The 24083-nt window shown below is 59.1% G+C and overlaps 1 protein-coding gene across 7 annotated transcripts in view; it reads left to right on the top strand.

Moving 5' to 3' along the window:
* Positions 1 to 24083, top strand: part of LOC102957611 (cadherin EGF LAG seven-pass G-type receptor 3) — a 36588-nt gene that overhangs the window by 5002 nt on the left and 7503 nt on the right. Inside the window, exons 2-36 of one of the 7 annotated variants that reach the window (XM_042978870.1) lie at positions 256 to 906; positions 1290 to 1515; positions 1825 to 1940; positions 2310 to 2398; positions 2507 to 2664; positions 3199 to 3362; positions 3624 to 3749; positions 3840 to 4009; positions 4423 to 4608; positions 5159 to 5275; positions 5644 to 5815; positions 5957 to 6098; positions 6207 to 6327; positions 6646 to 6829; positions 7145 to 7246; positions 8673 to 8767; positions 8992 to 9201; positions 9427 to 9622; positions 9894 to 10049; positions 10448 to 10622; positions 11248 to 11415; positions 11639 to 11765; positions 11854 to 12060; positions 12267 to 12441; positions 12671 to 12783; positions 13223 to 13302; positions 13766 to 13892; positions 14330 to 14446; positions 14554 to 14702; positions 14979 to 15094; positions 15407 to 15565; positions 16136 to 16336; positions 16725 to 17610; positions 23610 to 23768; positions 23849 to 23988. In XM_042978870.1, coding sequence (XP_042834804.1) covers positions 256 to 906; positions 1290 to 1515; positions 1825 to 1940; positions 2310 to 2398; positions 2507 to 2664; positions 3199 to 3362; positions 3624 to 3749; positions 3840 to 4009; positions 4423 to 4608; positions 5159 to 5275; positions 5644 to 5815; positions 5957 to 6098; positions 6207 to 6327; positions 6646 to 6829; positions 7145 to 7246; positions 8673 to 8767; positions 8992 to 9201; positions 9427 to 9622; positions 9894 to 10049; positions 10448 to 10622; positions 11248 to 11415; positions 11639 to 11765; positions 11854 to 12060; positions 12267 to 12441; positions 12671 to 12783; positions 13223 to 13302; positions 13766 to 13892; positions 14330 to 14446; positions 14554 to 14702; positions 14979 to 15094; positions 15407 to 15565; positions 16136 to 16336; positions 16725 to 17610; positions 23610 to 23768; positions 23849 to 23988 — 6480 coding nt within the window. Of the gene's footprint in view, positions 1 to 255; positions 907 to 1289; positions 1516 to 1824; positions 1941 to 2309; positions 2399 to 2506; positions 2665 to 3198; positions 3363 to 3623; positions 3750 to 3839; positions 4010 to 4422; positions 4609 to 5158; positions 5276 to 5643; positions 5816 to 5956; positions 6099 to 6206; positions 6328 to 6645; positions 6830 to 7144; positions 7247 to 8672; positions 8768 to 8991; positions 9202 to 9426; positions 9623 to 9893; positions 10050 to 10447; positions 10623 to 11247; positions 11416 to 11638; positions 11766 to 11853; positions 12061 to 12266; positions 12442 to 12670; positions 12784 to 13222; positions 13303 to 13765; positions 13893 to 14329; positions 14447 to 14553; positions 14703 to 14978; positions 15095 to 15406; positions 15566 to 16135; positions 16337 to 16724; positions 17611 to 18997; positions 20965 to 21786; positions 21866 to 22100; positions 22504 to 22600; positions 22694 to 23609; positions 23769 to 23848; positions 23989 to 24083 lie in introns of those variants that run through there. The other 6 variants (XM_042978865.1, XM_042978864.1, XM_042978868.1 and 3 more) reach the window with 6 other exon arrangements.

Below are 24083 nucleotides of genomic sequence, written 5' to 3'. Positions count from 1 at the left end.
GAATGGCTTACTGACCCAAGGGCTGACTCAGGTTTCTCCTGGCGTTGGAGGGAGGGGAGAGGAAGCAGCAACTTGGTACCCTGATGCTGAGGGAGTTGGTGGTCACAAGCCCCAGACCCCCTTGTGTCTGGCAGGGTCAGCCTGCTGACTCACAGGTGCTGGGAGTCTAGGCATTCACTGGCCCCAGCTCTCTGAGTCCCGGGGAAGGGCAGCCGCTGACCCCAGACTGACCACTGCCTCTACCCCCACCCGCAGATGGGCTGCATAGCGTGACGGCGCAGTGTGTGCTACGCGTGGTCATCATCACGGAGGAGTTGCTGGCCAACAGCTTGACCGTGCGCCTTGAGAACATGTGGCAGGAGCGTTTCCTGTCACCGCTTCTGGGCCACTTTCTGGAAGGCGTGGCCGCGGTGCTTGCCACACCCGCCGAGGACGTCTTCATCTTCAACATCCAGAATGACACGGACGTGGGGGGCACCGTGCTCAATGTGAGCTTCTCGGCGCTGGCGCCGCGCGGGGCCGGGGCAGGCGCTGCGGGTCCCTGGTTCAGCTCCGAGGAACTGCAAGAGCAGTTGTACGTGCGCCGCTCTGCCCTTGCCGCGCGCTCGCTCCTAGACGTGTTGCCCTTCGACGACAACGTGTGCTTACGCGAGCCCTGTGAGAACTACATGAAGTGCGTGTCCGTGCTGCGCTTCGACTCGTCTGCTCCCTTCCTGGCCTCGGCCTCCACGCTCTTCAGACCCATCCAGCCCATCGCAGGCCTGCGCTGCCGCTGCCCGCCCGGCTTCACGGGAGACTTCTGCGAGACGGAGCTCGACCTCTGCTACTCCAACCCGTGCCGGAACGGCGGCGCCTGCGCGCGGCGTGAGGGTGGCTATACCTGCGTGTGCCGCCCGCGCTTCACAGGTGGGCGGGCCGCGGGCCTGGAGGCGCCACGGGCAGAGCGTGAGGGCGGAACTACAGTGAAAGCGAGGATGGGGAATCTGTCTTGAGTCTGCCGGGGTCGGGTGCGGCGCCGCGGAGCGCGAAGCCGTAGAACCCGGCCCTGGGAGAACCTAAAGCCCCGAAGAAATAGAGGCCTTAGGCGGGCTGAGACTGCGGCGGGGGCGTGGCCTGGGGCGTGGGGGCGTGACCGGAGCTGCTGGGAACGTGGGGCGGGGCCAGACCGATAGGCGGCGTGTCCGCCCCCAGGGAGCTCGCCCTTTCTGTGGGCTGGGAGGCTTTGGAGGGGCGGCGCGAGGCCCCCTGGAGCCGCGGGTGACCTCCTCCAACCTTGGTTTGACTCCTAGGAGAAGACTGCGAGCTGGACACGGAGGCCGGACGCTGCGTCCCCGGCGTCTGCCGCAACGGAGGCACGTGTGCCGACGGGCCCGACGGCGGCTTCCGCTGCCAGTGCCCGGCGGGCGGCGCCTTCGAGGGCCCGCGCTGCGAGGTGGCGGCGCGCTCCTTCCCTCCCAGTTCGTTCGTCATGTTCCGCGGTCTGCGGCAGCGCTTCCACCTCACGCTGTCCCTCTCGTAGGTGCCCGCCCGGTATCTCTGCGCGCCTCCACGCCGTCCCCACTCCCTCTGTGACCCTGAGTCAGATTCCCGGCTGCCCCATCCTGACGTCCCACAGGACATCGCCCCTCCCCGGGTGTCCTGCCTGGGTGTCTCGGAGCATCACTGTCCCTGACATCACTGCATTGTCCCTGACGTCACCGCACCCGCTCTCCTCCTTTCCTGCTTCACCCTAGCCTGGCTGGTGCCCCGTGAAACTTCTTGTCGCAGGGATGGTGGGTGTGAGGAGGTGTCCCGCTCGTGACTTGCCCTGTCCACCCCATCCAGGTTCGCAACAGTGCAGCCCAGTGGACTACTCTTCTACAACGGGCGCCTGAACGAGAAGCACGACTTCCTGGCCCTGGAGCTTGTGGCCGGGCAAGTGCGGCTTACATATTCCACGGGTGGGTGCTCCCGTGGATGTATATGTGGGGGGGTGGGTACATGAGTAGGTGAGATGGCTGGGGGGTATAAGCCTCGAGTCCCCTCAGCTTTGCCTCACTGTACACCTAAACATGTACCTCCATGTCAAACAGACATCAGTGAGGATCTTACCCCCTTAGCCATTCCCTGGGAGAAAGTCCATCTCTCCAAGTGGTGTGTGCTTCTCCTATCTTCCAAGGTACTCTGGTCCAGCCAGTATGGTCACCAGTGGATGGGACTGATCTGATGTATCCCTGACCATCCTGGGAGTAACTGTACCTGAGTAGGGATGGGGAGGGAAAGGTAACTAGGCAGCTCCAGACAACCTTCCACATGTATCCCCTGCACAGGTGAGTCCAATACAGTGGTCAGCCCTACAGTTCCAGGGGGCCTGAGTGACGGGCAGTGGCACACAGTGCATCTGAGATACTACAACAAGGTGGGCACCACCCTTGGCATGGCAGTATGAGGGGAGCTGGGATGCCAGGTTCTGCCCCTTAGGGGTCAATCCTGGAGGTCCTGTTGAGTGGTGTGCCTGGGTTTCTAGCCCCGGACAGATGCCCTGGGGGGTGCTCAGGGCCCCTCCAAGGATAAAGTGGCTGTGCTGAGCGTGGATGACTGCGACGTGGCTGTGGCTCTGCAGTTTGGTGCTGAGATTGGCAACTACTCATGTGCAGCTGCTGGCATGCAAACAAGCTCCAAGAAGTGAGACCCCAGCCCCTGATTCCCATGCCTTCTGCCTGCCAAAGCCCACTCCAACCCTGACCCCATGCCCGTCTCCAACCTGCCACCCCATCCTTCCCCAAATCACAAATCCTCTCTCCACTATGACACAAATCCTCTCCCCTACCTCACCGTAGCCCCATCTCTTTATTCTACCCCTGCCTCCCTGCTCCCATACACAGTCCCCAAGCACCCAGTCCTCCAGTATCCACTGCCCCCTTCCTAATGCCCCACATCCCCTTAGATTCTTCGCCAACCACCCAAATGCCTCACTGTTTCATCCTAGCCTTCAGCCCCTCCCCTTCACCTTTCCCTAGACCATCTGCCCATCATGAACTCTCCTTTGCACCCCCACAACTAAAGTTAGGCCCCAGCTTCTTCCCTGGCCTTACCCTCCCCCCTAAATCACCTTTACCCTCTGAGTCCTACTCCCACCCCACCCCCACTTCTGTGGCCCTCAGGAGCAACCCTACCTTGGCCTCTGTCCCAACAATGATGAGGACCCCTGATCCTCAGGTCCCTGGACCTGACGGGCCCTCTGCTCCTGGGGGGTGTCCCCAACCTCCCCGAGAACTTCCCCGTGTCGCACAAGGAATTCATTGGATGCATGCGGGATCTGTACATTGATGGCCGCCGAATGGACATGGCAGCCTTCGTTGCAAACAATGGCACCATGGCAGGTAGGCCATGTCCCCACATTAGGGAGGGGGAAGAGGGCTATGTGGAGTGATTCCAAATCTGACCTCATCCTTGTTTCCTTTGCTGGCAAGCATTGTGCCATAGCTTAACCCTTAGGGCCTGTCTCCTTCCAACTCCATCTTGAGAGAATCTGGGGCTAAAATCATGGCCACTTTTGGCCCCTCTGGACCCCTGTGTCCTGATAATACTTGTGCCCCCTGCCCCCCACGTTCTCACATCTGCCATGTGCCTTCCTCTCCCAGGCTGCCAGGCCAAGCTGCACTTTTGCGACTCGGGTCCCTGTAAGAACAGCGGCTTCTGCTCAGAACGCTGGGGTGGCTTCAGCTGCGACTGCCCTGTGGGCTTCGGTGGCAAAGACTGTAGGCTCAGTGAGTGGGCATCATGGGGCAAGAGGGGCCTGCAGGGTAAGGTCTTTTCCTCAGGTGGGACCTGTGATCCTCTTCCTTTTATCCCCCCAGCCATGGCCCATCCCCATCATTTCCGTGGCAATGGGACGCTGAGCTGGGACTTTGGAAATGACATGACTGTGTCTGTGCCGTGGTACCTGGGGCTGGCATTTCGGACACGGGCGACTCAGGGGGTCCTGATGCAAGTGCAGGCTGGGCCACACAGCACACTCCTCTGTCAGGTGTGTCTGTCCTCCTGGCCCCTCCCTAGACCCTCAACTCTCAACCTCTAATGCCACCAGCAACATTCCTGGTCTGTTACAACCTAGTCCTGCCAGGTGTACTGACATACTTGACCCTACTCTGGACCCTGGCCCTTGATCCTCTTCCCCACCATAATATCCTCTGTAGGTGCAGGGCCCCAGCATATCTTTTTTGTGCTAGCTGCACCAATCCATAATCCCTGATCTTGACCTCTGAGTCCCCTAACTTCACTCTCAGGGACATGGTGATCCTATGGCACAATGCCCTGTGTGCCAGATATAGCCTTAGCCCTGCAGTTCTGATGTCTGAACCCCCTGATCTCACCTCTTGACTCCCCAAGCCCCAGCCCAACTTGGGGCCCTGACCCAGGGCTGTGCTTCTCTATCTGCAGCTGGATCGGGGGTTGCTGTCGGTGACAGTGACCAGGGGCTCGGGCCGTGCTGCCCACCTCCTTCTGGACCAGGTGACTGTCAGTGATGGCCGGTGGCACGATCTGCGGTTGGAATTGCAGGAGGAGCCAGGTGGCCGGCGGGGCCACCATGTCCTCATGGTCTCACTGGACTATAGCCTCTTCCAGGTCTGATCTCTGACTCTTGGGTAGTCCGTTAGTCTCCCAACCAGACCCACCTCATTTGACCCCTCTCTAGTCCAGATCCCCTCAACTGTCTCCACTGTACATCACTCTCCCTGCAGTCCCTTCCTCATGCCCTTGCTTTGAGCCCACCCTGCCAGCCAGGCCTGCTCAGGTTAGAGAGGCTATCCAGATTTCTGGCCTGGTCTTGGGGTACCTCTGCAGCCAGTACATTCCCTAACTCTTGGGAACCCCTTCTGGCCTCTGCCCTGATCTCCCTGTCTCAAAGCTCTGAAATTTCAGGGTCTATTCTGGGTCCAGGAAAGAGAGGCCTGTCTGAACCCAGCTCTTTACTGAAACCTTGCTATTATCCATCCCTCACACTCCAGCAGGTCCTCCGCACTCAGGGGCAGCGCATGCCCAGACCATTCTCCTGGTCCAGAGGGACAGAGGATGGTCATGCAGGGCTAGGACAAGGCCAAGACTGACTCTAGGGTAGGGCAGGGATCCATCAGGTGCCCCCACACCCCCAGTGCTGACTGTACCCCTCCCCCAGGACACCATGGCAGTGGGGAGTGAACTGCAGGGCCTGAAGGTAAAGCGACTCCATGTGGGAGGCCTGCCCCCCAGCAGTGAAGAGGAGGTTCCTCAGGGTCTGGTTGGCTGTATCCAGGTGGGGGTCAGCACGGGAACATGATTTGGGCCATTAGGGTGCGTGGTCAGTGGTCAGGAGCACCTTGGGACTTGAAAAGCTGCATTCACATAGGGGTTGGCATGGGGAGGGGATGTGACCCAGAGCCATCAGAGGTAGGCCTTTCTGTGCTGTTGGCGGTGAGGGTCTAGCTTACATTATCAAGGGTCATTAGAGGTCTGTGTCAGGGACAGCACGATTAGGGGTCCCATGGGGGGCTGAGTTGGGGATATTGGGGTCAGGGTCTGGGCTTTTTGGGGGTTTGAGGGAGACTGCATGTCAGGTGGCTGGCTCTGTAGGGGCTGAGATGCTTTGACATGGGGCTCACACCTTGCTGGCTGTGTCCATAGGGGGTATGGCTCGGCCCCACGCCCTCGGGATCCCCAGCCCTGCTTCCTCCTAGCCACCGAGTGAACGTGGAACCTGGTTGTATAGTGACCAACGCCTGTGCATCTGGACCCTGCCCACCCCACGCTGACTGCCGAGACCTCTGGCAGACCTTTTCTTGTACCTGCTGGCCAGGTGTGAATTGGGGGTAGGGCAGGGTGGATTTGGGTAGGAACTGGGGGCTCATGGTAAAGACTGGGATCACTGGAAGGACAGGTACCTGCTTACTCCCATGCTCTGTGGCCAGTGTCCTGAGCTCGCTGACCCAACCTGCAGGTTACTATGGCCCAGGGTGTGTGGACGCCTGCCTCTTGAATCCCTGTCAGAACCAGGGGTCATGCCGCCACCTTCCAGGAGCTCCCCATGGCTATACCTGTGATTGTGCAGGTGGCTATTTCGGGCACCACTGTGAGCACAGGTGAGGGGCTGGAGACTGAGATGATGGAAAGACCTGGGGTGGGGGGAGGGAGTTATCACTGAGATATCTTGGAGGCATCTCACATCTCACCTGGCTGTCTACCTCCAGGATGGACCAGCAGTGCCCACGGGGCTGGTGGGGGAGCCCAACCTGTGGCCCTTGCAACTGTGACGTTCACAAGGGCTTTGACCCCAACTGTAACAAGACAAATGGGCAGTGTCACTGCAAGGTATGCCTGGCCCCTGACCCCTGACCTTTTAACTTTTCTCTAGCCATGATTTGTGATTCTTATCGAGCTTGCTGATCTCTGCCACCTGATTTAGGCCCTAGCCTCTTACCCCTGTCCTGTCATCTAACTGCCACCTCTAGTCCTTGATGTCTGATTCCTCCCTTACATTTCATTTGAAGCCCAATCTTCCTTCTGGCCTGTGAGTACTGTTCTCTTGACCCTTTGCCCTTGATTCCACTCATTCCTCAAGCCCTGACCTGAGACCCCTACCTTAAGCCCCGATCTCTGACCTCAGTCCCCTGATCCATTCTCGAATAGGAGTTCCACTACCGACCACGGGGCAGCGACTCATGCCTCCCATGTGACTGCTACCCTGTGGGCTCCACCTCGCGTTCATGTGCACCCCACAGCGGGCAGTGCCCCTGTCGCCCAGGAGCCCTTGGCCGCCAGTGCAACAGCTGTGACAGTCCTTTTGCGGAGGTGACAGCCAGTGGCTGCCGAGGTGAGCAGGCTCCACGCAGCTCCACATATAGAGGGCTGGCTCTGGCATGCTGCCACCAAGCTTTCTGGCGTGTTTGACTCCTTGGGTAGGGCTCTGGGAAGTGTTTCCTGAAGGAGACCACTGATACCTAGACACCCCCCACATTTGTCCCAGATACTTTGATGACTTGTTACAGAACCTGACAGGCCAGCTCCTGTAAGGCCAGAGAGGGAGTGCTGGGTAGTGGGTCTGATGTGGGTGGTAAAGGAGTAGTGGGTGTGGCTATCATTTTCCCCAGTCCCTGGCTGCCTGGTTCAGTGCTTCCTCTCTCTTTAGTGCTCTATGATGCCTGCCCCAAGTCCCTGAGATCTGGCGTGTGGTGGCCCCAGACCAAGTTTGGCATGATGGCTTCAGTGCCCTGTCCTCGAGGGGCCCTGGGTGAGTACCTGGGGAGCAGGGGCATCATTGAGGGTGGGAGTAGGTCTGTCCTCCGACTGCTGGAGCCACTTCTTTTCCTGAGTTGGGTGGCATTGCTCCTGCAAAGAAGTGGGAGTGGGGTAGGGGTCCATGTGGGCTCCTCAATACCTCCTAGGGGGTCTGGGTCCCTCCCCACCCCCTCATTGAGCCTCCATCTGTTTCTCTTGGCTTCTGGGCAGGATTGCGGGGTGCAGGTAAGGGGTACGTGTTTGCTCAGGTGTGCTGCACCCCCCCCACCCCACTGCCAGAGCTTTTGCAGACCCCTCCCGCTGCCTGAAATCCCTGCGGACCCATCCCCGCTGCCTGAGGTCTCTAAAAGCTACTCTCAGCTGCTTGAAGTCCCTGGAGGCCCCTTCCCACTGTCTGAGGATGCTGGAGGCCCTTTTCTGATGCTTGAGGTCCTCAGAGGCCCCTCCCCACTGCCTGAGGACCCTGCAGACCCCTCCCCACTTCCTAAGATCCTTGCAGACCCCCTCCTCAGTTCCTGAGGTCTCTTCAGGCCTTTTCCTATGTCGAAAGTCACAAAAAATGCCCTCCTCTCTGTTTGAGGACCCTATAGACTCCTCCCTGCTGCCTGAGGGCCCCTCCCCACTGCCTGAGGTCCTTGCAGAACCCTCCCTGCTGCTTGAGGTCTCCACAGTGGCTGGACAGAGATCATCTCTGTATGCATGCTCATGTGTGTGTCTTTCTGTGCCTGTGCACGTGTCTGTGTGTCTGTCTTGGGGGGGTTCTGTGTTCAAGTTAGGGTCCCTCTTGCTGGTGGCTACGAGCTCTCTTAAGACCCAGGTCAATTCTCATTCAACCCCCATCCCCATCTCACAGACAAGGGCGAGAGGGCAGCAGAGTCCACCACTGGGACAGTTGAAGCTGGTGTGAGAACTTTCACCCCACCCTCACTTTGGTCACACAGTACTCCTGGAAACCTTGGTCTGTGTGTGCATACATGGAGAGAGCATGTGTGTCTGTGTGTTTGTCCTGATCCACACGTCCGTGTATGTGCAGACGTGGGCACTGGTCTATGTGTTTGCTTGCCCTGGGCCACATGTCTGTGAATCTGCTCTGGCCCGTGTGTGTGTGTGTGTGTGTGTGTGTGTGTGTGTGTGTGTGTGTGTGTGTTTATGTGTGTAAGAGAGAGAGAGAGACAGAGAGAGAGCGTGCGCACCTTTCTGCTCTGCTTTATGTAATCAGTGGTTCTGAATGGCCCACAGGCCCCCTGAGACTGATAGGCAGCTGGGACCTGCTTGGGCTGGGAGCTTGTCCAGCCACAGGTGCCTACTATTCTGGTCTCTGCTTCAGAGCTCCCCCTGGGTTGGGGGAGGGTGCTGTGCTCATCAGATCAGTGAAGGTGTTCCGGCCCCAGTCCTGACCATGGTTCACCTGTCCCTAGGTGCTGCTGTGAGGCTGTGTGATGAGGACCAGGGTTGGCTGGAGCCTGACCTCTTCAACTGTACCTCCCCTGCCTTTCGAGAACTCAACCTGCTGGTGAGACTGCCCAGACCTGACCCTGCACTCAAGACCTGCGCTGGCCCTGGCCCTGGCCTCAGCTTCCCCAGGCCTGGGCTGGGGCCCAGACATCATACCCCAGCCTTTGACCTCCTGGGCTTTTCCTGGTTGCCCTTTAATCTGGCCAAACCCTTCTTCCTGTGAAGCTTTTGAGAAAGGCCTAAGGGACCACAGAGCGACCATCCCCATCTTTGTCCTGGCAGCTGGACGGCCTAGAGCTGAATAAGACAGCACTGGATACTGTGGAGGCCAAGAAGCTGGCCCAAAGGCTGCGGGAGGTGACCGGCCACACCGACCACTACTTTAGTCAAGATGTCCGAGTCACTGCCCGACTGCTGGCCCACCTGCTGGCCTTTGAGAGTCACCAGCAGGGCTTTGGGCTGACAGCCACACAGGATGCCCACTTCAATGAGGTGGGGCTATCTCCTGTGCTCCCCATCTCCTGGACCCCTGCTCAGGCCCCTCCTGACCCTGAGGAAGTAAAGGCCCTGGGCTCTCCCTCTTCCCTTGTCCTCTCCCAACCCACCCCCTTGCCGGCTGGGGTGTGTCTGAGCACCCAGCCATAACCCTCAGACCTGCCTTGTCTCCCCTCACATGTCCTCACCTGGCTGAGCCCACTTTCATCTCCCTGATTCTAGAATCTGCTGTGGGCCGGCTCTGCACTGCTTGCCCCAGAGACCGGGGACCTGTGGGCAGCGCTGGGGCAGCGGGCCCCTGGGGGCTCCCCAGGCAGCGCAGGGCTGGTGCAGCATCTGGAGGAGTATGCAGCCACGCTTGCAAGGAATATGGAGCTCACATATCTGAATCCCGTGGGGCTGGTGACGCCCAACATCAGTATGTGGCGAGTGGCATGGGGGGGAGGCAGGAAGGGGGCTGTGAAAGGGCAAGGACCTGGAAATCTGAGGGGCTGGGGGCTATTGATGTCAACATTAGTAGCGGGAGGCTGTGCCACCTCCCTCAGTGCTTTGCAGGTACGGGCTCTGTGCTGGTAGCAATGAAGTGAGGGATTGTGGGACTTGGGTATAAGATGCAGATAGGAGGGTGTGGGGCCTTCTGCATGGGGAGGAGATCCTTGTTGAGTCTCATCCCTCTTCCTCCTGGGCAGTGCTCAGCATCGACCGCATGGAGCACCCCAGTCCCACCCGGGGAACCCGTCGCTACCCTCGTTACCACAGCAACCTTTTCCGGGGCCAGGATGCCTGGGATCCTCACACACACGTGCTGCTGCCTCCCCAGTCCCCACGGCCATCCCCACCTGAAGGTGAGATCCCTTGGGTGACCCCTGGCCCGGGTCCTGTTTTCCTATCCCACCTCTTTCACCAGATAGCATATTGCCCTCCTGCCAGTTCTCCCCTTGTCAGACCCACGCCATGTCAGACCTCTGTGTGAGACCCTCCCATGTCAGCCCCCCACACTGCTCTCGCCTCGCCGGACTCTCTCCCTCACCACAGATGATCTCTCCCACACCTTGATATTCAGGATCCAGCCCTGGAGAGCCCAGATCCCCTTCATGGGTTCCTGCTTTCTCCATCTCCCAGACCTGGACCTTCAGGGAAGAGATTCCCATGCTTGATGCTGCGATGGGTTGGTTCAGAGCTGGGTTTGTGGGTGCTTGGGGTCAGAGGTCACTGACAGTGGTTCCTCCCCCTCCCCTGGCAGTTCTGTCCACAAGCAGCAGCAGCACGGAAAACTACACCTCCTCAAGTGTGGGCCCCCCTCTGGCCCCCCCGGAGCCCGAGCCTGAGCCTGGGATCTCCATTGTCATCCTCCTTGTTTACCGCACCTTGGGGGGGCTGCTCCCTGCCCAGTTCCAGGCCGAGCGCCGGGGCGCCAGGTACCACGGGGGGCATTACTTCCAGGCCTCTCACCCCTGAGTTGCCTGTAAGCTTCTACCCAGTCTAGCACCCATTTTTTCATGGGCAAATGAGCAGGTTCACAGTCATCCTGAGACAGCTCCCATGTGCAGCTCCAGGGAGCCTTGTCCGTGCTGGCTTCTAGGTGAATCATGTTCTGTGGGGTTGTGCAGGGTTGCAGACAGGCACAGAGCCACAGGTGGGGACAGTCTCATAAAGGAGAGGTACATGTGCCGGGTACAGACAGGCAGACTGGCTAACAGAGGCAGGCAAAGACAGGCTGACCAATCGATGGAGGTCACATCGGGGTGGCAGGGACGGCAGTTTGAGGTAGACAGTCTGAAGCTGCTCAGGCCATAGACCCCAGTGTCCCTCGGCTGCGGAGAACCTGCCATTTCTGCAGAACCATGACAGCCTAGCTATGCCATTGGACTCAGGGTCTTGAATCAGCCCAGTGGGAGGCTGAGGGGGTTCCCCAAAATAGCATCCACTCTGGGGCATCCCGACTCTCAGTCAGCCATGCCGGTGGCATGAAGACCCAAGATGTAGGCAGTCAGAGCTTGGGGAGGTCAGCAGGGTCTGAGCCCAGGTGGGGTGTCTCCTCAGGCTCCCCCAGAACCCTGTTATGAACTCCCCGGTGGTCAGCGTGGCTGTGTTCCATGGACGCAACTTCCTAAGGGGTGTCCTAGAGTCCCCGATCAGCTTGGAGTTCCGCCTGCTACAGACAGCGAATCGGAGCAAGGCGATCTGCGTGCAGTGGGACCCGCCTGGCCCGTGAGAACCTCCGCTCCGGAAACCCTTGGTCCCCTGTTGGCCCCTGGGGAGCCCAGCCTGCCCCTGGGGCCCCTACCAATGTCCCTAGGCACCCAGGCCAATGAGGAATGTGGCTCCTCAGCTTCAGGCCCCCTGCCCCTCCCCACTGTCTGTCACAACCCCTCGCCAGGCCACGGGGCACTTTCCCGTGGGGATGATAGGTCTAACTGCCCTGTGGCTGCAGGGCGGACCAGCATGGCATGTGGACGGCACGGGACTGTGAGCTGGTACACAGGAATGGGTCTCATGCTCGATGTCGCTGCAGCCGGACAGGCACCTTTGGAGTTCTCATGGATGCTTCGCCCCGTGAGGTGGGACTGTGTTCAGAGTCCTGAGGACGTGGGCAGGCCAAAGGGCAGGGGTGACCAACACCCCCAGTGACCATCCTTGTCTCCACAGCGGCTGGAGGGTGACCTGGAGCTGCTGGCGGTGTTCACACATGTGGTCATGGCAGTGTCTGTGGCCGCGCTGCTTCTGACTGCAGCGGTCCTGCTGAGCCTGCGCAGCCTCAAGTCCAACATGCGTGCGATCCATGCCAACGTGGCGGCTGCCTTGGGCGTGGCAGAGCTCCTCTTCCTGCTGGGGATCCACAGGACCCACAACCAGGTGCAGGGTCGGGGCCAGGGGACCTGTGTCTCGATGGCCTTACCTGGCTCAGGAAGTCCTGGAGCCAAAGCTCAGGGTCAGGGGTCAGGGATGCTCAGGTTGGGGCCCGGGTTTGGGGCACGATGCTGGGTCAAGGTGCTGTGGTTTAGGGGTCAGAAGCGGGGTGAGGCAGGAGTGGTGCTGACGCCCCCCAACCCTGCCTTCAGCTGGTGTGCACTGCGGTCGCCATCCTCCTGCACTACTTCTTCCTCAGCACCTTCGCGTGGCTCCTCGTGCAGGGGCTGCACCTCTACCGCATGCAGGTTGAGCCCCGCAACGTGGACCGTGGCGCCATGCGCTTCTACCACGCCCTGGGCTGGGGCGTCCCTGCCGTGCTGCTGGGTGAGGGCTCTGCTCCCTGGCCCATCCGGGCCTGCGACCCCTGGCTTGTACCTATCACGTGGCCTGACTCCTGCCCCCGCCCCCAGTCCCGATCATTACCCCAACCTCCATCCCTGCCCCCCACCACGCCATGTGCTCAGCAGGGAGCCCGCTGTGCCCCCACCCCTGGCATGAGAAGGTCAGCTGCTCTAGAACATACCCCTTCAGTCCTTCCTCTCCTCCCCTACAGGCCTTGCTGTCGGCCTGGATCCAGAGGGCTATGGGAACCCTGACTTCTGCTGGATCTCGGTCCATGAACCCCTCATGTGGAGCTTCGCAGGCCCTGTCATCCTGGTCATCGTGGTGAGTGTGCTGTACCTGGTGCCACCTGCGTGCTCTGCAGCAGGTGCGGCGGTGTTGGTGGAGGGGTGCCGGGTGGCAGTCGGCAGGTTTCCAGGCCTCGGCCTCAATTTCTGTTCTCCACTCGACTGGCACAGAGATGGGAAGTGTGGGGTCAGAAACTTGGCTGCCAATCTCTCTCTGCGGATCTCTATTTCCCTTTCTCAGTCCCTCTCTGGTTCCCTATCTCGGACATTTTCTGAGCCAAAGTGCCTCTCTGTTTCTGATCTCCCTGTTGTGTGTGTGTGTGTGTGTGTGTGTGTGTGTGTGCGCGCGCGCCTGTGTGCATGTGTTTCTCACTGCTTCTGCCTCTCTGTGTCTTGGTCTCTCTCTGTCCCTGTCCCTCTCTCACTGCCTCTCTCTCTGTCCTGCCCCTGCTCCACATGTCTGGCCATGGGTCCAGATGAATGGGACCATGCTTCTCCTCACTGCCCGCACATCCTGCTCCACTGGGCAGAGGGAGGCCAAGAAGACCTCTGTGCTGTGAGTTGTCTGGCTGGGGGAAGCGGGGGATTCTTAGAATGGCAGTCCCTTCCTTGGCAGGCTGAGCTCCAGATTCTGGGTGGGGAGGTGAAGTCCTACCTGCCCTGGCCAGCCCCTGTCTGGTGCCCTCACCATACTCTGGCCCCACACATGCTCTGCCCTGCTGTCTCCCCTGAGTCTCCCTTGGCCTGGGTGGCTCACTGTGCCCCCTGCCCCCGTGTCCCACCTATCTCCCACGTTTCTCTCATAGCCTGCCCCTACTGGCCACATATTTTCCCCATGTCCCCTCATGGCTCCCTAACTATCCTCCTGGTTCTTTTGGTGACCTCCTGTCTCCCCTAGTGTCCTCTGGAGACTGCCATGTTCCTTTGTGATTTCCTGTCCTTCCATGACCCCTGTGTGTCCCCCGCATGAGCCCTGCATGACGCATGCTTGTCCCCTTGTGTCCTTCCCTGTTCCGCAGCAGGAGCCTTCGCAGCTGCTTTCTGCTGCTTCTCCTGGTCAGTGCCTCCTGGCTCTTCGGCCTCTTGGCAGTCAACCACAGTGTCCTGGCCTTCCACTACCTCCATGCTGCACTCTGCGGGCTCCAGGTAACTGGCACCCCTCCCCACCTCCGGCCTGGTGGGGCTTCAGCAGGGTGGCCCAAACCCTGGGCAGGCCATCGAGCCCAGTCTAGAGCTGACTCCTCTGGATGACTGATGCCAGGTAGGGTGCCCGTCCTGGACTTCCTTCCCCAGCACTGTGGCTCCTGGCCACTTGCTGGTCCACACAGACCTCCACTGACTTAGTCACTTGGGCCACTCTGACGCCTCCGAGATTCTCCCTGACTCCCTTACTGGATCACCCCTGGACCCCTCACTCCCTCACACTGACTTGCAATGACTGATCCCCCTTGCTGACCCACAGTGACTTATATGAGCCTCGACTGACCCCCTGCTGGCCCCCCTCTGACCTGTGACTCATTTCTGATCTCTCACTGACTTTCGGTAACCCCTCGTTGACCCCATGCTGACCCTTACTGACACAGGGCCTGGCAGTGCTGCTGCTCTTCTGTGTCCTGAATGCAGATGCCCGGGCTGCCTGGACACCAGCCTGTCTGGCTAGAAAAGCAGCGCCCGAGGAGGCAAGGCCAGCGCCTGGCACGGTGAGGGGCTCTCAGGGCTGGGGAGTCAGGCCGGGGGCCCCGAGAGGCCAGGGTTGGAGGCCTCTCCAGAGCTGGCTCACACTCCTGTCTGCACCCACCTCCTGTAGGGGCACGGGGCTTACAACAACACGGCCCTCTTTGAAGAGAGTGGCCTTATCCGCATCACCCTGGGTGCCTCCACTGTCTCCTCAGTGAGCAGTGCTCGCTCTGGCCGGACCCAGGACCAAGACAGCCAGCGGGGCCGCGGCTACCTCAGGTGAGCAGAGCAGCCTTCTTGGGAGGAGGACATATAGCTCAGACCAGTCCCACTTGACCAGAGGGTGGCATTACTGGTCCTGGGATGATGGTTCTACCCATCTTGGCACCTGGTTCCCCCGCTACTACTTCTGCCGTAGATGCCTCTTGCCACATACCCAGGGGTGCTTTCAGAGCCATTCCACAGCAGTTGGCTATGTGCTCACAGCCACCCCAGCCTCCAAAGCACCCCATCACATCCCTCTTTGATGGGAGGGGGTGGTTCCTGCATTTCCAGGGACAATGTCCTGGTTCGACATGGCTCAGCTGCTGACCACACTGACCACAGCCTCCAGGCTCATGCTGGCCCCACTGACCTGGATGTGGCCATGTTCCATCGAGATGCTGGTGGAGGTAGGGGCCAGGGCCGGGGCGGGGGAAGGGAGGCAGAGGATCTCCCCACCATTTCCCTTTCTTGAGAGCAGCAGCTGACTGCAGTGGGGCGAGCTCCCTGCAGGTCACTGCCCCAGGAGGCACCTGGTTCTCCTGCCAAGTCCCAGCCCTTCTGTACTGACCCCCACTCCAGACTCTACCTAGGTTCCCAGCCCCAGCTCCCTGCTGTAGCTAACCCAAGACCCTCAGCTCCAGGCTCTTTCTTGACCCCCAAGTTCCTCATCTCCCTGAGCCATTGATGTGCCTTCCTCCTTCTGATCTTCCCAACTCTAGCTGCAGACTCTGACTCTGACAGCGACCTGTCCTTGGAGGAGGAGAGAAGTCTGTCCATTCCATCCTCAGAAAGCGAGGACAATGGCCGGACACGGGGGCGTTTCCAGCGTCCACTCCGCCGGGCAGCCCAGAGTGAGAGGCTCCTCACTCACCCCAAAGGTGAGGGGGTATCTCTGACCCCATGGGTGACCAAGGGACACCCCATATTCCACTTGGGTGTGACCCAGGGACGCTGATATCCCCTGAAGATTCCTGGGACCAGCCTATTGGGAACCTGGGGTCATCATTAGGCCCCTGCACACCTCTCCTTATCTTCCTAGTGGTTCTGCTGGCTAGAGGTCCAGGAATAGCCTGGGCAACAAGGTCAAGGTCAGAGTCAGGGATGTTACAGGGTGACATGTCATTCTTCCAGCCCCTCTTCTTCCATGAGGGTTGGGGTTCAGCCTGGTTTCTTCTTCCAGGATTTTTCTTGACCCCTCAGCCATCAAGTCCCTCCACCCCTACTCTCTGTCCACCTCCAGAGTGGCAGGCTCACCAGTAACCCTCTCCATGGGTCCATTGATTTCTGAGAAACACTCTCTTGTTCCTACCTCTGCTCAATCAGTACAGCCAGAGTTTCAGGAGTCATTAGGGTCAGGGTTAGGGGGGTGGTCACTGAGTCTGGATCATAGGGGTCATGAATCAATGGGGTCAATTCAGAGGCTCCTGTAACCTGCTCTGGCTCCACAGACGTGGATGGCAATGACCTTCTGTCCTACTGGCCAGCCCTGGGGGAATGTGAGGCCACTCCCTGTGCTCTGCAGACCTGGGGCTCCGAAAGGCGCCTGGGGCTGGACACCAGCAAGGACGCAGCCAACAACAACCAGCCGGACCTGGCCCTGACTAGTGGAGATGAAACCTCCCTGGGCCGGGCCCAGCGCCAGAGGAAAGGTACGACCCCTGACTTTGTCCTGTACTTCAGGGACCCCAGAGACTGCTTCTACCCTAGCCCAGGGGATTCTTGCCCCTTTGAGCCTCACCTGCATCGCCAGGACCTGGGGGTTGCTCCTCCTCTGATCTCAAGGGGAGGTCTGCCTCTACTCCTGCACCTTGGAGACTGACGCTGTCCCGACCCAGGGGATGACTGCCTTCCCACTCTAAGCCCTATCCTGCTGTCGCAGTGGGATCCCCAGGGGCTGCCTCTGCCCCTCCCCAAGGGGTTTCTGTCTCCAACCCTTTGTCACAGGGATCCCAGGGGCAGCTGCATCCCTAGCCCCAGGGAGTGTCTGCCACCCCCTGCCCCACATACTTACTTTACTCCCATTTGTTCCTCACACAGGCATCCTGAAGAACCGATTGCAGTACCCACTGGTGCCACAGACCCGGGGTGCCCCTGAGCTGTCCTGGTGCCGTGCAGCCACCTTGGGCCACCGTGCTGTGCCAGCTGCCTCCTATGGTCGTATCTATGCTGGAGGGCCCACAGGCAGCCTTTCACAGCCAGCCAGCCGCTACTCCTCTCGGGAACAGCTGGACCTGCTCCTCCGGCGGCAACTCAGCCGTGAGCGACTGGAGGAGGCCCCTGCCCCTATGCTTCATCCCCTGAGTCGGCCAGGTTCCCAAGAACGCCTGGATGCCGCGCCAGGCCGCCTGGAGCCCAGGGACCGGGGCAGCACCCTACCACGGAGGCAGCCACCGAGGGACTACCCTGGTGCCAGGGCCGGCCGCTTCGGGTCGCGGGATGCTCTGGACCTAAGGGCGCCTTGCGAGTGGTTGAGCACACTGCCCCTGCCCCACAGTGCCCGGAACCTTGACCCACAGCCCCCGCCTCTGCCCCTGTCTCCCCAGCGGCAACTCTCAAGGGACCCCCTCTTGCCATCCCGGCCCCTGGATTCTCTGTCCAGGAGATCGAACTCAGGGGAGCAGCTGGACCGTGTGCCTAGCCGGCACCCCTCACGAGAAGGCCTCGGGCCACCCCCGCAGCTGCTCAGAGTTAGGGAGGACCCAGCCAGTGGCCCTAGCCATGGCCCCTCTACAGAGCAGCTGGACATTCTCTCCTCTATCCTTGCCTCCTTCAACTCCTCGGCTCTCTCCTCTGTGCAGTCCTCAAGCACGCCCTCGGGCCCTCACACCACTGCCACGCCTTCTGCCACAGCCTCTGCGCTTGGGCCCTCCACACCACGCTCTGCCACATCCCACAGCATCTCAGAGCTATCTCCAGACTCAGAGTAAGCAGGCTCTAGCCACTTGCCCTTACCCTCATCAGCTTAAGACAACCTCCTGTGTACCCTGGCCTGTGTTCTGCCACAAAATGGGGTATGGGTTGGCCCTGGCTTAGCACAGCCAGGGTGCCATGGGCTGGGGGCAGAAATCTGGCGGAGAATGGTGGTGTGATTAGCCGGAACTTGCAGGGTGTATGATTGGTGCCAGCCACCCTCCCCTGTACCTCCTGGGCGAAGGAAGAGAGATAGGTGCCTTCCGAAGGGCTTGAACAAGAGGAGGGGGTGAGAGCAGGTGCCAAGGCTTGGCAGTAGGAGGTAACCTGGTATGTGGAAGGGGCAAGGAGGAGAGGAAGAGGCATTGCCTGAGAGGCTTTGTTTAGGAGGTGGTATGGGATAAGGAGGGGCCAGAAGTGGTGCCAGGATATGGGCATCTTATATTCCAGGCTGAAGAGCTAACTTTGAAAGTAAGTCACTTATCCATTGATTGATCGATTGATTTAGTCAATGTTAGGTTCCTCGTGCCTGTGGGCACTGTGAGGTGGAGCACGTAGGAACTGAGCTGGGACCTGGTGCGTTTCAGGTGCCAATGGGGCATCTGTGGGGTAGGGAAAAGCAGTCGTACCTGGGAAGCAGCTGGATACACAGGAGCCAGAGGAGTGGGGAGGAAACAAGGGCTGCGAGGCTTTGGAAACCAAGAGGAGGAGAGTTGAGTTTTGAGAAGGAGGAACAGCTAGGTCAGGCTCTGTGGAGGGCCGCAGGGCGAAAGGAGGCTTTGGGGAGAAGGGGACCCCAGGTGTGGGACAGGAGGCCAATAGAACCCAGGCAGAGTCCGAGGAAGAGAAAGGAAGGAGGAGCAGGGAACTTGGGGCCTGGTGCCAGGGACTCTGGAAGGGTGCTGGGGGAGGGTTGAGGGAGAGCTATGAGTATTGCCTGGACCCAACTGCAGCCCAACTTTGGGGTCTGACTGGTGGGGGTCGGGGGTGGGCCTGGGGGGCTGAGCAGGGGTTTGGGTTCGGGAATCACACTTGACTTCTCCGAGTCTCTGTTTCCATATCTGTAAAATGTGTCTGTAGTGACAAACTTTCTGAGATGTGGAGATTTTTTGAGACGAAAATCTGTCAAGTGCTTAATGTAGTATTTGTACATAGTAGGTGCTCGCTGAATGCCTAGAGAGAAGACAGGAGGCCGCGGGGCCTTGCTGATGAGTCTTGGGGTGCAGAAGGGGTAAAGGGGCTTGAGAACCCTGAAATGGGTGTAAGGGGGCTGGGGACTGAGAGGCAAAGGTGATGGGGTTGAGGGAAGTTGGCGGGGGCCCAGGCTGTGGTGGAAGCCCAGAGCCCCCTGACTGAATTCTCTCAGCAACCACCTCTGACTACCGCATTCAACTCTGCAGAGTTCCCAGAAGCGAGGGGCACTCCTGAGGGGCAGACTCACGGACCAGGAATGGCTGAGGGCAATGGAAGATTAGAGCTAACAGAAGAGACTCCGGGAGTCAGGGGCTGATCCCCAGGCAGCCTCCTGCCCACCCCCCAGCTCTCCCTGTTGCTGCAGTGCTGAGGCTCCTTGCTCTCTCTGTGAGCAAATCCCGCCATGCGTGTAACAGGTGCAGGGGGAAGAACTGAAAGGAGGACTTTTATACGTTTTGTACCTTTGTAACCAGAGAGATATGCTTATGTTATTTTTCAGCTTTTCTGTCTCCTGGGGTTCTGAGGCTGGGCTGGGAGGGGAAGGGGACAGAGGGTAGAGTTTGGCCCCATTTGGGTCCCTGGCAAACCATATGCTCTTTCCTCTCATCTTACTGGGGCGGATTCAGACAGGGAGGGCAAGTAGCCTCCCACCCATTGATCTGAATATTGTTAGGGCCCAAAGTACAGAGCTGATCTTTGCTTTTTCTTGGATGCCCCAAGGGCCAAACTTCAGGGACAAGGGGTTGGTCTTGGAAACGGGGGTCCTCTGATCTCCTCACAGGGCTTGCTCACGCTGCCCCTCCCCGTGGATGTGTGTGTTTATTATGTGGAGTCCCTGCCACTTACTGCCTTATGACCTAGGACTGATGCTGTGGGGTGCTGGTGGAGCAGCAGATGTCATGTTTACAGAGCAAGGCTTCCCTTTCTCTCCTGGGGAGGGGCTCAGGCCTCTGTTCAGACATTCCTGCAGAGGGTGGACTAGGGGGTCATTTGCCAGCCCCTACCCCTGCTATGAGCAAAAGTTGTCCATGGTGCCATTCGATGCCCTGACCCTGCCCTGTGCTAGAATTTCTTCCGAGGGGTAGGGTAGGAGTGGGGGCAAGGGGAGCAAAAACAAGGGAATTGAAGACACAGAATGTAGGTGCCACTGCCTCCCATGTTTACAGGACCCTCCCTGGCCCTTGGCACCTGGGCTGCAGTAACTAGTTCCATCCTACTCTATTTTCTCCTATAGGGAAAAATGACTGTTAGGACCCTGTTCACAAAACTCTCTTTTATTACTTTGTCTGATGTCCAGAACTGGGGACTTTTAGATTTTGTTACTTTGTTTACAGGTCAAGATTTCAAACATTTTACAAGTTTGTTTACAACTGAAAACTTTGAACTTTTACACTTTGTTTACAGTTGAGAATGTGTTTCCCCCCCCCCCCTTTGTTTACAAGTGAAAGATAGAGAAGATGGGAGAGGGGCTTGAGGACCCTGGACCTGGCCATCTTGAGGAGTTTCTAGCCTCTACCTCTCCCAGGCCAAAGGCCAGCCCTGAGCCCCCTGTTGAACAGCAGACCCAGAAATCCTCCAGAGCGGGCATCCTTTTGCCGCTACGAACAATGGGTTGTGCAGGGTTGTAGGGGGTTCTGTGCAGACACCCCCCTGCCCCTTCCCCGCACATACTCTTGGGAGGCAGTTTCCAAGGAGATTAAAAGTTCTTCTTCACTGACTGGTGCCAAATCCGCCAGCCAGGACCCCAGCTCTCCTTACCCAGCAGAATGACCCCAGCCCTTGAAGGGTTAAGGGGCCCACTGTGGGGAGAGGGGGTCGTCCTTGCTATGTCCTAGGTTCTATAGATGTCCCTCGGTGGGGGTCCCCTGCTCCAGCCCAGTGGCCCTTTCCCTGTCTGTGTAAATTGTTCCGTGAAGCCGCGCTCTGTTTTGGGAATAAACTTCTATAGAAAATGGTTGTTGCCTCTTTCTGTTTGGGGGTGGGGGTGTAGGGTAGGAAGGAGGCTATGAATGATTCAGGCCAGGTTGACCTTTGGGAGAAATCTGAGCTCTGCACCCCCCTCAATATTCAGTTATTTTTAGCACATTTCGTCTGACATTTGGACCAGGTTCCCATCTCTTTCACCCTTAATTCTGGCCTGGCGCCTTGTGATTGGGGCCTGAAGTACGAGCACAGGTGCTGGGAGTAAAGTGCCAGGGAAACTCCTCTCTCTCAAGGTGGCAGCATGATGACTTGGTCTTCAGGGTGTGCAATTGTAACCTCGAATTTGCCCTGGCTAGGGGCCCAATCAACCCTAAGAACTGCCCTTGCTAACCCCTCAGCCCATTAACAGCACTGACCCCCACCAGCCTCTAGGACTTGGAGCTGGCTAGGACATCGCGTTCCTTCTCTGCTCAGGCAGAAATCTTTGGACAGAAACCGAGATGCCAGGCTGTGCTCTGTATGGAGGAAGGGAAACTCTCAGTCTCATTCTGGGTCTGGGTGTCCAGAGTTGAAGGGCAGCCTAGGGCACCTTCGGTGTCAGACATTGCCTGATCTTAAGAGGAGAGACTGAAGGTGGCGCCCGCAGAGACCTGATACCCCAAGGAGAGCTATGGCTCTGGCCATCAGTAGCGCCCGCAGGCAGCCCATTGGCGGGTTTCTCGCCCCATCCCGTGGGGTCCTTCCGCGAGAAGCCAAGACTTGGTATTCGCCTTTGTCGTACTCAGGGACCTGGGGCCGCGGCTATGGCCAGCTCCGCGCAGGTCTTTAGTCCCAGTTCTGCAGTTCTATCAGGTTTAGACAGGAGATTAAAAGTGAGCCAGGAGCGGCAGTACTAACCAGGCCGCAGGGGAGGAAGGGGTTAAATCTTCCGCCTTGGGGCTCGCCCAGCCTAAAGCGTGTCACTTAGGCCCCGCCCGACCACTCTGATTCGTCCAAGCCTTCCCTGTCCTATCCGGGGATTGGCCCCTCGGAGAGTGCCGAAGGTCCTCATCCCGGCCCCGCCTCCCGAGCCTCAGCGGCCTCCAGCCCCAGTTCCTGCAGCAGCCGGCAATTGACAGCCCGCTGGCCATGGGGCTGTCGGAAGCGTTGGGGTGAGTGCAGGGCGTGGCCCTGGTTCCCCGTGTCTGTGTCCGCGAGCCGCCGCGTGGTCTCGGTGCAGAAGCCGGCTTGGGTTAGCTCCGAAGGCGTACCGCCAAGTCCGGAGCAGGCATCTGCCTGCAACGCCTCTGTTTGCCGCTTTGCCGATTTTCTGCAGGCAGCTATCCCCTGAAGCGACGGATGGGGGCGGGAACTGGCGCGACCCTCTCTCCTGAGGACTGTGCGGGAAGCCACTCGAACGCCGCCCGCGAGCTGGCTTCGGGCCGCGGGAGGCGGCTGAGTGTGGCGGAGACCCGGCCCAGGAGGTGCGCCGATGGGCGCGTTGGGGCGGGAGGTCGTTGCACCGAGTCCATAACGGTGTCCTAAACCCACCTAGCTGTACAACTGATCCCGGATACTGGGATACGGCTGGAAGGGCTGCGGTGCCCTCCCAGAGGGAGGGGCCAATGATCTAGGCCCCGCCCTCCAAACACGCGCTCTGATGGGTGGTGGGGAGCGCTTTAAGAAGACCTGCGTGACTCACGGAGGAGGGGCAAGGGGGCTCAAAGATCTCTGTGAGACTGCGGTGCCAAGAGTCTCTGAGGATCTTCCTTGTGCGCACTCTACTCCCTTCTCCAAGCAGGACATCCAGGTTAGAGGCTCTTCCCAGGAGAGTTCCTACCCCTCCGGTGGGATCCTACCCCTAGGTCAGAGCTCACAGATCAGAACTTTCCTGAAAATTTTCCCAGCAGGGGAGTTTCCCCTCAGGGAAGATTCCTGCGCAGCGGAGATCTATTCTCAGGTGAAAGCTTTCACCCATTCCAGGTGGGACCCTCCCCCAGGTAAGAGCTTCTCTTAGGTGAGAGTACCTTCCACATGAGGACTTTACTGGTAGGTGAACACTTTCCCCACTGAGAAAGCTTCCTTCTCAGTATGAGCTACCCCCCCCCCGCCCCCTTAAGAATTCCCTCGCCTCCAGATCTCCTATTCCTAGAGGAGATCCACCTCCCGCTTCAGGTGGGAGCCTGGGTAGATAAGAGATTCTCCCAAGACAGGACATACCTGGCTGATGAAAACTTTCCTGTCAGTTGAGAGCTTTCCCCTACGTGAGATCTCACCTGGGAACAGGAGTTCTTGGGGGGGGGGGATCTTCCCACTTTGAGTGGGAGCTTGCCTTTCCAGGTGAGACCCCTTTCTCCGGGTGAGAACCATTCCCTGGCTTTGTGAGATTAAGCCTGAGTTTGTCCACAACCTGGACCCTGGGGCTGGAGGCCCAGGGGCAATCTTAGCCTCAGCACCTTCCTTCCCTTAGAGGGGAGCCCCTCTAAAGAACAGCCTGCCTGAAGAGCCGGAACCCTGGTTGCTGGATCCCTTCCTTGCGTGTGCTCTCAGATGGCCAGCACGGAGCTCATGGAGCAGCTGGATAAGGACTCAGAGACTAAACGGGGATTGGCTGGGGGATGGGCTGGGGGGGACCTGGGACCGGTCAGCCTGGGACCTGGACCTGGTAGAGCGCTCACAGCTGTCCCTGGGTTGGAGGTATGGATTGTATTCATCCTGATGTGTTTTTGTAGGGAACTTTGGCCCAGTGAGAGACTTGTGCTAGACAAAGTTCAGGGATTGCCACTGGCAGGGCGTGGGGCCAGCTGGGAGCTGGACCTACCTAGATCTTGAGGATGATTCTCTGACTCCAGGTGGAAGTGTGAGGGAGGTTGGACCAGGGTTAAACTCACTATGACTCTGGTCTCGCCACCCCAGTCAGAGGGACACAGAGGCACTGTTGCCTGTGACGCAGGCCATGGAGCTGAGGAAGCGAAACTACTACGTGGAACGGCCACTGCTGAATCAGGAACAGCTGGAGGAACTGGGCTGCTTGACTTCAGCCACCGAGACCCACCAGTGGCGAACCTGGTTTCAGTAAGGCTGAGGTTGGGGGCTGGGGGCACCGACAGGACTTAGGTAGACTGTGTTCCCAATGCCTACCATTGTGTCCTCAGGTGCTCCTACACTCGGGCCCGAGCCCTTCTCCTCCAACACCTCCCAGTTTTGGCGTGGCTACCCCGGTATCCCGTGCGTGACTGGCTCCTAGGTGACCTGTTGGCTGGCCTGAGTGTGGCCATTATGCAGCTACCACAGGGTGAGCCATACCTGACCCAGAGGCTGTACCCTCAGTCTTTGGGGGGTGATCTGCAGCCCTTCAAGGCCCTGGCCCGGAAGCCCTGTGGTCTTGTG

This window comes from Panthera tigris, chromosome A2, assembly GCF_018350195.1.
Source record: "Panthera tigris isolate Pti1 chromosome A2, P.tigris_Pti1_mat1.1, whole genome shotgun sequence".
In the NCBI taxonomy this organism is placed as follows: domain Eukaryota; kingdom Metazoa; phylum Chordata; class Mammalia; order Carnivora; family Felidae; genus Panthera; species Panthera tigris.
Note: the sequence above shows the minus strand (reverse complement) of the source record. Positions and strands in the feature narration are given on the sequence as shown.